The sequence below is a fragment of the Cnephaeus nilssonii genome (assembly GCF_951640355.1).
Source record: "Cnephaeus nilssonii genome assembly, chromosome: 6".
Classification (NCBI taxonomy): domain Eukaryota; kingdom Metazoa; phylum Chordata; class Mammalia; order Chiroptera; family Vespertilionidae; genus Cnephaeus; species Cnephaeus nilssonii.
The window spans coordinates 93,490,828-93,506,875 of NC_137077.1; the positions used below are offsets into that span (position 1 = coordinate 93,490,828).

The 16,048-nt window shown below is 47.5% G+C and overlaps 1 protein-coding gene across 3 annotated transcripts; it reads right to left on the reverse strand.

The window, feature by feature from the left end:
- Positions 1–230: 230 nt before the first annotated feature.
- AMER2 (APC membrane recruitment protein 2) lies at positions 231–6,301 on the reverse strand (the record flags this gene model as incomplete). 3 transcript variants are annotated; one of them, XM_079774545.1, is made up of 3 exons in its annotated part: positions 231–420; positions 3,695–5,127; positions 5,506–6,286. In XM_079774545.1, the coding sequence occupies 2 exons, from the start codon at positions 6,284–6,286 to the stop codon at positions 4,256–4,258; spliced, it is 1,653 nt and encodes a 550-aa protein (XP_079630671.1). In that variant the 3' UTR covers positions 231–420; positions 3,695–4,255. The 3 variants fall into 3 exon arrangements, with proteins under 3 accessions (XP_079630671.1, XP_079630670.1, XP_079630669.1); XM_079774544.1 differs by having other exon boundaries at positions 5,299–6,286; XM_079774543.1 differs by having other exon boundaries at positions 3,695–6,301.
- Between the last annotated feature and the right edge of the window lie 9,747 nt (positions 6,302–16,048).

A 16,048-nucleotide genomic window follows, 5' to 3' on the forward strand; every position in this document is an offset into this window, starting at 1 on the left:
TTTGGTTCAGTGGCTAGAGCATCGGCCTGTGGACTGAAGGGTCCTTAGTTAGATTCCGGTCAAGGGCACATGCCTGGGATGCGGGCTCGGCCCCCAGTAGGGGGCGTGCAGGAGGAAGCCAGTCAATGATTCTCATCATTGATGTTCCTATCTCTGTCTCTCCCTCTCCCTTCCTCTCTGAAATATATATATATCGTCTGCCATACTAGCCTTTTGGTTTCAAACTGTTTTATAAATTTTTTCACGTAATGAATTGAAAATCCCTAAATAAGAACTGTGTTGTTCATACCTTGTTCTGACTGGAGAGGGGAAGGGAAACAGGATTAGACGAAGCATTTGGGTGCCTCCTCTCATTTCATCCAGGAACTTTGAATTGGCCATCCTCAATGGTGATAGGAGGTGACTGTGATACTCTTCTTCCTTATTTTTAGGAGTATAACAATTCCTAAATTAACTTCAGGATAATAAGGGGAGCAAAGTATATGTGAATGTACTAGAATATATCTCAGTAGCAGCCAAGCACAGGGGCCAAGTCCAGATAATCATCATCAGGAGAGAAATCTAGAATAACTAAACCCAGGAAATGAGTTCCACAACCCAAATGTTAAAGGCGCTAAATCACGAGAAAGATCCCATCACTGTTATCTAAGGGCATGAAGCAAACATGATGGAAACAAAGGGAGAAGACAGAAAGTTCCATTACTCAAACTCTCCCTACAAAGTTAAAGAGTCTCTGAAAATTAATCTAAGATATCGATAATGAAAACTCTTAAAAAGTTCAAAGAAATCTTGATACCTAATATAGCCTTTTACCTTGATAACTATGTGGGGAAAGGGCAATTTGAATTTTCATTTAAATGCAAATATTTGAAAACTAGTTCTGCAACTAATTAGTAAATCCTTTAAACTCAGTAAGTTGTCACCTTCATAGATGTTAAACACTTTAAGTAGGCAGATAATTTGTGGGAAAGGTATCCAAAAAAAAAAATCCTAATGTCCTATATTCCATTGTTGTTATTAGATGAAATAATGAAGATCTACTTCCTCTTGTAATTATTCAAAATGCTGCAGTAAAATTTCTCCCTATTGGTGCTAATGGGAGAATAAAAGCATCCACCACTGTTAGCACCAAGCACAGTGGTTCAAGTAACACTGTCTGTGTAATGTAGATACCAAAATCAGGCCTTCTTTGTGCAGAGCTATTACACTGACCAATAAATTCAGAGCCAACAATTGATTTGACTTTTTGTTTTCCAATTTGGCTAGCTCTTTCACCACAGGGACTTAATCAACCAAGCATCTCAGAATCATACTCGGGAAAGGTGTCATCAGCCTATATCCAATCCTTTCCTTTAAAAAAAAATCAGGAAATATGGCCAAATTAGATAATGCATTAATAACAATTGAAATGGAAATCTATTAAAATTCTTTTTAAAAAGTCCACTCTCCATGAACACGAATGGATAAAAGTAGCCCTTGGCACCAAAAATGAACAAACAAACAAAAACACAAACAAACAGCTATGATCCCTTGTCTATGGTTAGAAAAGGTTAAGAACACAATCTTCCTACACTGGTCCTGATTTCCCATCAAGTGACTGAAGGCATTTAATTCATTGCCTGAATCCTTCATTTGACTGGTGTATATGGAATTCTTAAAGATATAGAGAAAAAAAATGGAAAAAAGAGTAAGAAAAAATATTTTCAATCTTGTATAAATGGTTAATGGATAGGCCAGAGGAAATCAAGGTACACTTTGCTGACATTTTCCTTTACTTATATAAAGAAGACACAGAATAGCAGTGTAAATGCAGAAATAAACCCCAAATCTGTGAAAGTAAAAATAGCTTGTTCCAGTGCTTACAAAATAAATAGATTGCCTTTACTATTACAGTATTCTCATCAATACTTCAGGTACTCTCAACTTTCCTGTACAACTGAACAAATGAACAATCATAACTTTGTCATGGATTCACACTGAGGAAATATAACCCTTGCAAGAAAATTCACAAGAAGAAAATGCTTCATATTACAGTTAGGAATAAAATTTATGTTCTTTCCATTCACTAGGGGAAAATGAATGTATTTGGAGCCTAAATAGTACTATAAGCATTAAGTCAAGTTTAAATTCATTTCTCAAGACAGAAATCATTTCAAATACTTCAACTTCCAATTTTACAGTAGATGCCTTTGTCTGTTAGTTTGTGCACAGTTGAGTGCATTAGCACATGTGAGTGTGAGTTGCTTTATGAATTCCTAATGGTGTATTCAGAGTTCTTAAGGCTATGCCTGAGTATAGGACCTCATCTATAGACACAAGAAAATTAAACATTACTTTGAAATAACACTAAGAATCTGACACAATGCAATTAAAGCCAGTAATCTGACTAATAAAGAAATTCGGCAAATCTCTACCACCTCTTCTAACTGAACCGTTGCAGATTTAAAATGGGAAACAACCTGCTTTGTGCTACTGCCTCAAATTTGTTTTCCTTTGATGACTATATATTTTGTTATTTCATTCATATTATTCAAATAGGCTTTCGTATACTTGTCTTATTCTTTCCTTTACAGAAAATTAACTTAAAAAACATGTAATATCAGTTCATTACTTAGGCAATCTCTCTGGAAAAATGAAAGTTATATAGAAGTGTTGGTGTCATTTACATGTGTAGCTTCCCTTGAATATGTCTATCTTCCTGACACCATGAGTCACCTCCTAGTAGGAACTCTGGTCTTTTGATTAAACACTCTGAAGTGCATTTCAGACAATGTTGTAGAATCATTAGACTCTAACAGCATTCTAGGAACTGCTTCATTTTATAATTCAAACTACCTAGGCATATGGGAACCCTTTCTGAAATAAATATTTCCTCTCAAATAATAGAGAATGTACACAAAGTAAGCCACTTTTCAAAAAATCTTGGCATAAAGTGTTTATGATATATAAGCTTGCCAGTGTTATATTCTGAACATAACCTGTCTCAGTCATAAGTCTATAAAGCATAAGTCAAATGACATGAAAAACTATATTTTTCTATTGTTGTTTGTTAAGTGTTTCTCACTTTGGAATCCCCATACTGAGGGACAGTTGAATCTAAAGTTTTTTATAACAAAGGTAAAAATCTCTGAAAAATCAAGATTTTGTGTAAGAAACAGACTCCTACCAAGACAAGGCAGAACCAATGCTCTGGAACAGCAACATAATAGTTTTGTATCTTGGTTTGTTTGTTTGTGCATTGAGAGCCAGAGAACCCATATATAAAAACAGAATTGCTGCAGGTTACAACACATAAAAGAATATCAATGGTTTGGGGACAGTTACCATATTTAGCTATAAAACCAGGTTTTAAACTTGAGGTTACGAACAGATTATAAAATGTTAACAAGCTGGATAAACTGTAAAATATGCATTATCTACACATGAAAATGTGACAGTTGATAAATGCTGAAATGTTGGGTCTGTTGGCATTTAATGAGATCTTTCCCCAGTCCTGATTTCTGCATGGGGTGGGAAAACAACAACAAAAGAAAAAACCTGCTCTGCTGAGCATTTTTCTCCCCAAACAAATGATCAAACCAAAACTCTTCTTTCTTGTCCCAGTGGGGGATATTTACCTATTTGCATATCTAGCAACTGAAAGTAGGAAAATGTTCTGCCAATCAATGATGCCCTCTGCTCATCAGGTAAATACCTGTTCTGGTTGTTTTGGGGTGTTTTTTTCCCCCAGCTTCCTAGGTGTTTTCCATACAGCAAAGGGTCTTCTCTGTCCCCCTCCCTCTCCCCCATCCTGGAAGGGGAAGCGGAAGGGAAGGCTCATGGAAGAGGAGGATTCTTCTGGCTCTTGCAGTGGCTCCTCCAGACCTCTGGACCCTGGCATGGCCAAACATCATGGCCTGACACTTACTTCTGTTTGGTTAAGTCCTCTTTCTGCAAAGGCAAGTAAAGATGACTTCCAAGTACTCAGTGCATTAAAGGAAAAAAAGACAGAAAAAAATATTTTTAAAAAGAAGAAAAAAAAAGTGCTTGAAAATAATTCCCAGGGACTTATCTTGGGGAGGAGAATCCCATGTGCAGTGTGGATCCCCTCTCTAGTGTCTCCTGCCCTAGCCGGGACAAAGACCCTCGGTCCAGGCTCTGTAGCAGAGACGGTCCTAAAAGCCTTTCTTTAGGAAAAGCAAAACTTAATTTTAGTGGTTTCCAGGGAGAGTTGTATTCCTTGACGTGTGGTCCATCCATCTTGGCCTCAGAGACCTCACAACTTTTTGGCACTGTCGTGGCTCACTGCTGCCCGGATGGTGGTCCCAGCCACCCCTCGGTTGCTGACCCTGCGGACGAGCACTTTGGACACGGGGATTTTTGTTCTGGGCACCTCGCTCCTGGCCGGTTGCTGGTGCGCCACAGGATGGCTGGAGGGAAGGTTGGCGAGGTGCTTGACGCTGATGGGGATTTTAGAGTCCTTCAGCAAACTGCCTGGTGTTCGCAGCGGGCAGGTGATGGTGCCCGGAGACACGGGCTTTAACCTAGACACACTGGACGTCTCCTCGTTGGCAGGAAGGGCTGCCGGGCTTCCATCCGGATCCGCGTAGAGGTCGTAGAGCGCGTCGCCGCTGTAGCTATCCCTGGGGATGCCCGCCTTCTTCCCGCCGCCGCTCGAGCTGTCTTCCTCGGGGCCTGGGGTGGTGGAATCCCAGTAGCCCTCGTCACTGTTGGGGACACCTTCTTGCTGCTCCTTCTGCGGGTGCTTAGGCTCCTCCTTGGGGTGGGACTCAATGGGGATGCGGTTGAGCCTCCTGCGCTTGACCGAGGACACCTCCTTGGCGACGTCACCCCTGGTGTCTTTGGAGACCTCGGGAACCACCTTGGCGTCCAGCGCTGCGGCCGCCGTGGCCAGTGCCTCCTGGGGCCCTCGTCCCGGGTCCTCAGTCTGGGAGAGCATGTCCCAGAATTCCTGGAGACAGGTGTCATCCACCCCATCCGGGCTCGCCATCTCCTCCCCGCCTCCTTGGTAGGCCACCACGCTGCTGGGGTTCTTTTGCGAGACCACCGGCTTGCCTGTCCCGGGGGCATGCTTGTCGCAGCTGGGACCTGCCTCGTCCTCTGGGTCTGCAATAATATCTCCACAGCCTGTAAGAGAGTCAAAGCTTTTCAGTGAAGTCACGTCAGAAAACATCAAACAAATACGATCGGTCGATGGGTCTGAGGGTGGATCGACAGAGGAAGGGTCAGGGGCGGCCGACGCCCGGCCGCTGCCACCGTCGGAGTCGACAAGGGGGACAGTCTGTACCGGAACGTCACCTGTCCTGGAAGTGTCCTCGGCCGTCCGCACCTGCCCAGCGCCCAGCTCGGGGGGTGCCCGGGGGTCCTCGGCGCGCCGGTGCCCCGCGGCGTCCTCTCCCGGGGCGGCGCTGGCGGGAGGGACGCCGGGGCCCTCGGCCTCTCGGCAGCGGGGCACTTCGGGGCGCTCGGCGGAGGCCGGCGCCGGCTCCCCCACTCCGGGCTCACCTGCTGGGTCTGGCGGCGCGTCCCGGCTCGGGTTCTCCGGCGCGAACGCGGGTCGGGGCGCCTCCTCCGCGACGCACTCCAGGCTGGCGGTGAGCGACCCCGGCAGGGCGAGGCCGCCCGGGCCCCCCGGGCGCGCCCCGCGCTCCCCCTCCTTGCCGCGCTTGTCCTTCCTGTGCCAGCGCACGCCGCTGAAGAGCCCTCGCAGCCCCCTCTTTTGTTTGCCGCCAGCCTTGCCTGCGTCTCCCGCGTCCCCCTTGCCGTGCTCGGACCGCCCGTTCTTCTTCAAAAGGGAGAAGAAGCTGTGCGACTTGGCCACGGAGCTGCTGGCCAGCGAGCCCACGCCGGGCCCGGCCGCTCTGGGGGGCCCGGGGGTCGGCCGGCCCCCGCCGCCGCCGCCGCCGCCGCCCCCGCCGCGCGGCTCCTCCTTCCTGCCGCCCTCCAGCACCACCACCTCGGCTAGTCCGTCGTGGGTCCGGCTCCTCACCATGCCCGGCGGACCCGCGCCTTTCCCATCCCCTTTGTTTTTGACCCCGAATATGCTGGGCAGGGTGCCACCCGATTTCCTCTTCTTGAATAATTTGAACGCAGCTTTGTTAATCTTCCCCGACGGCTGCTCGGAGGCCGGAGTTCCGGCAGCACAATCACAAGGCAAGTCCATGTCTGCCGCGAGGGTCCCGGCACCGGCCTCCTCCTTCCTCCCGCAGACCCCCGCGGCCGCGCCGCCGCCGCCGCCGCCGCGCGCGCTGACAGCCCCGCCGCGGCCGCGCTCGCCCGTCTCCATGGAAACCGAGCGGGAGCAGCCGCTTTCGTCAGCCGTGGGCTCGCGCCAGGCCACTGTCATCCGGATTCTAAATCAACCTGGGCCACTCTGTGTTGCTGCTGCTGCTGCTGCTGCTGGAACACACAGAGAAAAAAAAAAAAAAAAGAAAAGAAAAAAACACCATTTCCCCGCCCGCCCAGGGCTTATATAACACCCTAACCCACTAAGGATCCATCCGACTTGGCTTTGCGCTGTATAGTGTGCGGGGGAGGGGGAGGGAGGGAATGCAAGAGCAGGCAACAGAGCCTGGAGCTGACTGCAGAAATTAGAGTCGTAATTATGGAATTTAAATTCCATCCAATCTTACCCACCTTCAGATTCTGCTCCAGATTTACTCTTTCACAAAATGCCCCCCAAATGGACAAAAAAAAAAAAAAAAAAAATTTAAAAATCCAAACAACACAAAATGCTTAGTCTTCTTATCACCTATCCTGGACTCCATGAATCTTTGTGCCTTTCCCAAACCCTTCTTCATGTGTGTCCTTAACATTCGGGCACCGAGCCCATCAGACACGGAGCTTTACATCCTTGTCTTGTCCGTGCAGAGCACAATCTCCAGGTGGATGTTGAAATCTTATTGTTGTTGCTGTCCTGATTCTTGCTGCAAAAACAACAGCCATCAAATACCCATTAGCAGCTCTCTGCGAGGAAAGTGCAACAGTTCAGAGGATGGAAGTTGACTGGTCCTTTGGGACAAGCCTGGCTTTTATCCCAGACTCCTGCTACTGGGGCTGAGGTCACAGAATCCACGGCCCGGTCTGCATGTGGTCACAATGGAGTGAGCTGAAGAAGGAATCTCAGGTCCACTCCAGGGGTGGTGCTTGGAATCCAGAATCTACCCTCTTTTCCATCCCGCAGGTCATGGGGGTTACTTTTGACCTTGCTCCTGCCACCTCCTTCAATACCCCATGTCTGTTCGGTAGCTGCCTTCCCCGTTGCGCAGGGTCCCTAGTGCCCATGAGTCTCTGCAGCTACTGGACCTGGGAAAAGGAAAACTATCCCAGGGAACCGCCCAATCTGGAAATCTCTTCTGTGCTCTGACTTAGAAAGTGACTGCTAAATTGTAAACCTGACACCTGACTTCATGATCCTAGCTGAGGGCTTATTAGCAAACATACATATATATGAAGAAGCATGTACATATATATAATTCCTATATGTTGGATATTTTTAAAATGTAATAATATTATGTATTACTATTTATTAAATGTTATTTAATAATATGTAATATTACATATATACAAATATCAATCTTTTTCTGAATCATCTTGAGCTTCATTTTTGTGTGCTACTTGCGTTATACCCAGAAACTCTAATTGCTATATCAGTTGAGGCTGGAGTTTTGCTAATAACTTGTTGGCCATTGCATGGAACAGTTGGTTTGAATTTTGGCCTTGGGGTTATTACCTATATACTTGCCCTTTCCTGCTGATTTTTATCAAGAACACTGTTTCGTAAAATTAAGAAATCAGTGAGTTTAGGTTCAGGAACGGTTTTTATTCCCAGCCTTGTAATCCCATCAGCTCTCTCCCACTCTTAGCCGGCACCTCCCAGACAGGATGTGAGGCTAAGACCAGAGAGAGGCTCTCCCCAATTCTAGCTGACCACTTACCATGACGAATCAGGTGCCTCCCTGCCTTGGGGAGAGAACAGGTGTTAGGAACTATAAAGAGAAACTCATTTGTTATCTCTCCACAACCTTCTGAGGACAGTTGAAAATTTTTTTCAATTCTTTTATACACACCATACAATTGCTTAGCTATGTGGGTTACTACATAACTGTGTCGTCTGGAAGAGTTTATGACTGGGATCCAGGAAAATGCAGGAGTCTATAAATAGCTTCCCTTCTCCAGCCCAGAGCGAAGAGCTGGGAGAAGGTGAACCTGCTCATCCACTAGGAGCTCTGACCTAGCAGGACAGGTCATTTGCATGAGAATCCTCGAGCCCCCTGGGGAGAAGGTTGGCGAGGACTTTGGGATGAATATCATTCCCCTGGGACACAGACATCCAAACAAAGAGAACTGGACAAAGCAGTCTTCATTCTGGGGAAGGTGCCGGGTGGCAATGGTAAGGCACTGGCCCTGAGGTAGAAGAACGTGAGGATCCCGGAACCATCAAGACTTGGAGGCACAGGCAGGGGGAGCTTTAGAAGCTGTCGTGTGAGTGAGGACCCTCCCGGGAACTCCAACCCAAGGTCCTTTTATAGAGACTATCATAGAAAGGCCACTTTACAAGGACCTTACCAGAAGAACCCTACAGCACCTCTCAGCCTCACCCCAGGGGCGGCGGGGGAGGGGGCGGGGGGGGGGGACAAGGGGGGAGGGTTCCACTCAAACTTTGGGTGGCAGATTGATGTAAAAGGCTATTGTTCGAAACCAGTGCAAAGGTTTACCTGCACCTTAAGGTGCTCTTCACTGTCAGGCATGGGGAAGCAGATTGCATTTGCACAAAATGGTGATTACTTTTCCCTGAAAGACAGATCATGACAGTGAAGAAAATTTTCCCAGAAGCGCCTCCTGTTTTGGGTTACAGTTTCATCTTTCATTCTTCTCCCCTCTCCTGCCACTGCCCCACCCTGCCCCACTTTGAACAGTGAACAGAAAATTTGAGCAGACATGGCTAGAGAAAGGGGCTGAGAGGAACTGCTTCAGGAAAAAGCTGTTCTGAAATGACAGGATGCTTCACAGATGCAAAGAGCAAGCGGGCTCTGCTGGAGACATGTGCGTGCTTTTCTCTTTGGCACAGGGGAGGGTTTGTGGTTCCGCCGGGCCTTTCTCTCTGGGTAGCTAGTGTCTCTGGAGGAGGATAATCAAAGCAAGAAAAAAAGAGAAACACAGGAGGAATCGTAGAGAGCTTATCATCATCGATTCCTTTTCCAGGGTGTCTTCAGCCAGCGTGGCCCCTGCCTTTGTCCTAAGCCCTCTGAGTGGAATGTTCTAGCTGAGGGAAACCACTCAGAACATAATGGGGAGAAGGCGTGGTGAGCAGCTGCCTTGGAGCCATGGTGTGGCTGCTGCTGTGGAACTCCCCATGTCACAGCATTGCCATAAAGGAGGCTGCTGGCTTTCCTAACATTTGCCTGAGGTCTTTAAGGGGATAATGCTTAATCAATGAAGTTTGGAAAGGATACTTGAATTGGGACCAACACCTCCTGTCTCCAGACCTCTTCACCTGCTCTGGGCCCCAGACCAATCAATAACGCCAGCTCCCTATTCTTGCTCTACCCTCCTTGCCATGATTATCATCCAAGGCGAGCTGTAGACACTGTGATGCCAGTGAGGACCCTCAAATGTCCTCTAACCCAGGGCCCCTGTTATGAGGACTATGAGGAAGAGCCCCAGCTTTGCTAACCTTGACCCTCACTCCCAAGTCCACTCTGTCCACATATCTGAGGCCTGTCTTGCCCCTGAGGGAGGCTGTGGGCCTCGTACAAGCTGAGACCATAAGGTAAAGTGCACAGTTGTGAGGAGAGAAATGTGTGGATGTCCTTGCAGGAAGCCTAGCCCAGGGGTCAATGCTATGGCACTTTCCTACACCCTCCTTCCTGGGAAGGCTCTAGCCCAGGGTGGGCAGGGTGAGGACAAGAGAGGTCTAAGCGCCATAAGCCCTGAGCTAAATTGAAGTTTCTGGTTTTTTTTGCAGATTTTGATTGCTGATTTTTTTTCCTGAACCTCAGCTTCTCTGTGGGCTAATAGCTGTTCTGGGTGTATGTTTTCTTCAGAGGAGAAATTAACTTCTAATTAGTAACATGCAAGTGTAAAAAGCTCAACACGACTTGTAAGTTTACACGTTAACCCTGGGGCACAGCTGAGGCTGCTGAGGGGAGAGCTCATCTCGGAGAGACAGTTCCATGCTGGCTCTGGGGTGACCGGGAAGCCCAGGACCTGAGGTGTTCTGGTTCAGCAGGTGTCACCACTCGTAAGATGTCACTTGGCCTGGCCCCATGAGTGTGAACCTGAATCCTAGGGCAAGGGGGTGGGCAATAAAGGACCAAATAAAAGCAAAATGAGCATTTCTCTGTAATGCTGGAGGATCCCGGGGCGGGGCAGGGGGGAGGGGGCACAGGCCATGCAGCAGCTGGCGGGGCTGGCACCAGGCAGTCTCCATGCCTCCCTGCCAGCTTCTGGTTCCTGCCAACAACGCTCAGTTTCTGCATGCATCCTTCCAAACTCTACCGCTGTCTTCACATGATGCTCCCCCGCCCCACCCGTGTCTATCTTATAAGGACAACAGTCATATGGGATTGAGGGCCCACTCCATTCCAGCATCATCTTGTCTTAATTTACATCTTAGACACATCTGCAATGACCCTATCTTCAAATAAGGTCACATTCACAGGTACCAGGGGTCAAGATGTGATACCTTTTGGGGGACACAATTAAATGCCCAACTAGCATCATTGCCAACAATGGAGTCAACTCTTCACCTTCATCCCTTCAATGCAGTCCCCAGTCCCCTGGCACAGACATTAATGTTGGTGGGTTCAAACTTGCTCCAGCAAGTGTGGGTCCTCAGCAGGTTTCAAGGTCCTGGATGGCACTTCCAGGTTGCCAGCAATGAGAGGACAGTATCACTGCCAGCCAGAGTAAACAAGAAAGAAAGTGGTGGTCGCCAAGAGGACTAGATCTTGGCATACATATCTCTCAGGATTGCCCGGGAGGAACGTCAAGGTGATGTCAGAATTCCCATGTAGTGGATAGGATACAGCAAAAGAACCACTGTGGATATTGTTGTTCTATTTCCTGCATGTAAGTCAGAGTGGCCTGAGAACCATGTTGCTTCATAATCACTGGTCTGCTCTTTGGCGAGAGCTACCCTTAGAATATATTCTCAGGCTGCAGATTGAGCCGGGGTCTCTTCAATCTGTCAGCACCAGGGTGGGCATAGGGAAGCCAAAAACAGAGCAGCATGAGGTCAGCTAGCAGAGGGCATGTGGACAGGATGCCAGGGCTTTGGGCATGGATGAATGCACAGCAGGGAGCAGCCAGACTCAGCAGTGGGGATCAGCTCATCCTAGCAGGGATGCAAAGTAGAGCTGAGTCCAAGATGAGGGCCCACAGGTGTCAATGAGTAGGCAAGGCGCAGGAATTCAAGGGTGTGAGCCTGGAGGGGGCTGTGGAAAATGACCCAGAGCCCAGGTACCTGCTCTCTTGGTGTACTTTTGCTCCTTTTCAAGGAACTCTATTCTGTATCTGCTTCTTGACATGCAGCAGCAAGTTCGAACAGCCCTCCCAGCAGGTAGTGTGTACAAATCACCCTGTGTAGCTAAGACAGGCCCTCTGCCCAGGTTCCTCGCTCCCGGTGGTCTCCAGCCACATGAGCAGGCTGCTGTTGGTCTTGTATCCTCTCCTTGAACCACGAGACCTTCTGGATTGCTGGCTCCCTTCCTCAGTTACTTCAACTTCAGTCTCAGAGACATAAGAAAGTCCCCTTGCTCTCCCACACCACTCTGGCCCCGCCCCTGCCCCATGCTGTAGCATCCCCTCTCCTGCCCCTGCCATGATGGCACAGGAGACAGACACAAGGGCTCAGACAGACCGCAGAATGGTCCTTTTTGCTCTCAGCTACTCAAACCCCTGGAGGGGAGGTCTCATCCCCCCACCCTTAGGAGCTAACCCAGGCAGAGGCGCAGGGAGCAGAGCCCCTTCCTAAAGACCCTCCGTACTCTTTCTTCCTCTCTAACTTCCATTCTCCAGAGTCTTGGGGTCTTAAGTAGTCTGGGCCAATAACAAAAACACGTACACAGTCTTTTAAATTTATCGCTTAGTTTGGGAGCTTGGCTCTTGAAGTTTAAAGACCCTATCTTAAGCAAATTAAAAAATTTTAAAAACCACCTTATAGGTTAGAGCAGACAGCTAGCAGACTCTGCTGCAGATCAGACAGCAGGAAAGAGCACTTCCTATCCCCATGGTTCCCTTCCCTTCATGTGCCCCCTCCCACAGATGGCACAGGAGATCACAAGACCTCTGTGTTCCAGTCCCCAGCTCTCTTCATGTCCTTTTTAGCCTTCTCCTTCGGAAAGAACTTCTTTTGTTTGTTTGTTTAAAAGAAATACATCGAGTGAATGTTTGAAATAGACTAAATTGAGGACCTGACTGCTTACTGCCACCTCCAGAATCTTAGGAAGGGCCTCTTTGTTGCCTTAGCTGGGGCCATGAGCATTTACTGAGTGTCTACTCTGTGCTGGGCATTGTCATGAATGAACCATGATGCCGGCCTGTGATGGAGACTTGTCAGCGTGAGACTTGGTTCAACGTGAAACTCTCCAGCTGAAGGCTGACACAGCCTTTGCTCCACCCAGCCCAGGTGCTGGACCAGTGTGATCAGGCCTGGCAGCTTGGGTGTGAGTTTTTTCTCCTTTGAAAAATATATCCATGTTTTCCTCCATGATGGGTTAATCCCCAAATAGCCAGGCTTACTTCTGTCGCAGATCCTAACCCCTACGGGGCTTTCTTCTTGTGCTTTAGGTTCAGGCCCTGATCTGGTTCCACACAGCTTTCATTTATGTTTCAGTCACCATCCTCCACCACAAGGTGCCTTTTTTCAAAAGATGGAAATCTCAGCAGATGTATCCATTCTGGGATGTTTCCTGGACACACACCAGTGAGCTCATTAGCCATAGCTAACCATGAAGCTTTCTTTCTTTTTTTTTTTTCTTCTTTAGTTTGCAGCAAAAAGGCAGAATCATGTGGTTTCCTCCCAGCAGCTCCCATTCCTGTATGTTCAGGGAGCAGTGACTGAAATTACCCTCGAGAAGGAGGGCTGTGCTTGCTAAACATTCATGCTTCTTAGGAGTGTCTGCTTTTGTTTAACGGAAGACTGAAGCTCAAACAGGAAATTTCTAGGTCAGCTATACTTTGCTCTAATAAAAGAAAAGTCTAGCCAAAAGAACAGCAAAACTATGGCCTGGGCTTTGTGGAGTGTCTTGTCTGATTACCCAATTATTACAGCTCAGATTAGGAAGGGATTAACTCTGAGGTTGGACAGATGGAGAACACTATTAAAATACCCCATGTGGGGTTTCAGAGTGAGTAGCAAAGTGACCACCTGTCCCTGTTTCTTGGGTCAGTCTGTCCTAATTGAGAGCCCCAAGATCACTGTCTGTGCTGCCCGTGTGGGAGCAAAGTCCCACCCTGGCTCACCAGAACCTCCTGCTTCTCTTTCTCTAAATCATGCCCTGCCCTAGAATGGCCTGGCAAGTGATTTGGGGTTGTTATCTCTCAGGGCCCTTGGGAACAGGCCCAAGACATTTTATTAGATCCTATCAGACCGAAGGCTTCTATTACAGCCCTTCTTCAGAATGGGCGAATCCTCCTTTCCTGAACCCTGTGATTCAGGGCCTACCTCGGGCTGTTTCTTTGTCCCAGAAGCGGGAGATGAGTGCAGTAAGATCTGTTGTGTGCCTTTCACCCTTGCGTGTGGGGAGGTTGGAACCGTCTTTGTACCACACCACTGGGCAAGGAAGCTGCGTGGCTCAGACTCTGTTCCAGCCTTGAATTCACAAGCAGAAAGATGCTGTAAGCAGCCCATTCAATAATTCATAAACCATTCTGCTTTTCTGCTTCTAGCCATTTATCTTACAGAAGTGGCAATGATGACCTCAAAAAGTTGTTTTCAGGAATACTCATGGATGATGAGAAAACATTATGACAAATAAAGTATGTTGGGTAATCTCAAAATTGTAATGATTTAGCCAATCAGTACTTCCTTTTTCTATATCTAGGTCAAGTCAATTCAAGAAAAGGGTATTAAGCACATTGAGCACCTTCTTCATCACAGACACAGGCCAGATAAAGCATGAAATCTAAAGGTTGTCAGGCGATCGATCCCAAACTCTGCAAGCAGCCACCCATTCATGTTGGAATCTGCCCAGGGAAGGGGACCTCACCATATCCACAGGCAGCTTACTCCATGGCTAGGCAATTCCATTAGAGATTATTTTTTAAATAGAGTCAAATTATTTTGTATCTTCACAGCTTCTTATCCCTTGGTTCTTGTTCTACTCCTTGAGTGGTTTTTATGGGCCAACTATTATCCGATGTGATTCTTACCCATTAAATTATTTAATCCCCACAGTAATCACATGAGGTGGGTCCTCCCTGCTTTCCAGAAGAGAAAGCTGGGACAAAGAAGCGGAATGATTTGCTCAAGAGCAAATAGCTAGTAGGTGGCCAAGTGGTCTGGCTACATAGTCTACCTTCTCAATCGTAGTTTTTGATTACCTGTCACTGGATAACGTACCACTCCAACATTTAGTGGCTTAAAACAATGACCATTTTATTGGTTCAGAGTTCTGTGGATCGGGTATTTCAGCAGGGCTCGTTTGTGCATATCTTCTGCTCCCCTTGGCTGGCATCAGGTCTCAGGACCTGATGGATGGCACTGTGATGGCAGCTAGAACTGGGATGGCCAGGATCACTTCATGCACACATCTGGAACCATGGCAAGGACGGCCAAGTTGTGGCTATTGCCAAATGACTAGGTTGTGCTTCTTTTCAAGACACCTGGACCCTCAAAGCAAGCATTTCAATCAGCAATGGTAAAAGTGAAATCCTGTTAAGGCCCAGCTTCAGAACTTATACAAAAGCACATCCACCAAATTCTATTGGTCAAAGTACGCCCTAGGGAGGGCCAGCTTAGGTTCAAGGGGAGGACACCTAAACTCCATCTCTTTATTGGAGAATGGCAAGATCATAACACAAAAGAACATGGAAGATGAAGAGATCATTGTAGCCTTCAAAAGCACAACACCATACTGCCTCTCTCTCTCTCTCTCTTCCAAATGGCACCTCTCCAGATGCCTGAAACTACTTCTCAAGTATCTCTGGGTCTTCTATCCTTCAGGTTAGCCTTCTTGTTCTTTCAACTGTTCCTTGGGAAGTCTGGGATCATCCTGTCCCTCTCTGGTGGGCTCCAGAACTGAATGTCATATATCAGGGTATGCCTGGGCTGGCACAGAGCGGAAGAGCCACCATCTCCTGTCTTCTAGATAGGGTTAGTGAATCAAATGGAAATTTTTAGCTGCCACACAGTGTCCCATAGATATTCTGCCACCTGAAATTTTATGTCCCCCATTCTGTACTTATGCAATTGCTTTGAAAGACCCAAAGTTAAATTCTATTTTATGAAATTTGGCCTGGCACTCTGATTCATTGGATCTTTCTGGATCCTGATTCTGTCTTCCACTATATTCAAACCTTCATTTGATCATGACTTACCTCCCCTCCTTCTACACATTCTTCCAAGTGACTGATAAAATTATGGGCCTATTCAGAGACAAGAATAAAGCTTTGAGGAACACCATTAATAACCTCTATCCACATTATAATCTAGCCAGTGATCTGTAACTTTGCAAACTTAGCCAGCAGAGTTGTTCAGGCAGCTATGGATTCACCAACTGGCCTTCGCATCTAATCCCATTTGGCACCTCATCTCAGGAGTGTCATAAGAACCATTGCCAACACTTTGCTGAGGTTCCAGAAATTCCCTGCTCTTTGCATTTCCCTGATGTGCCACAACCATGATCCTGGCAGCAGAAGAAATTAGGTCAGTCTGAATGAAGCCCCTGTTGACTCCTGGTGGTCACAGCTTCCTCTTCTCAAATAATTTCCTCCCCCTCCCCCATGCTAGAATCTTGCCCCATCTCAGCCACCTTCTGCCCATTTCTAAGCATCACACCACTGGTCACCCATTTACAGCCTTCCAGCACTTCTCCTGCTCCCA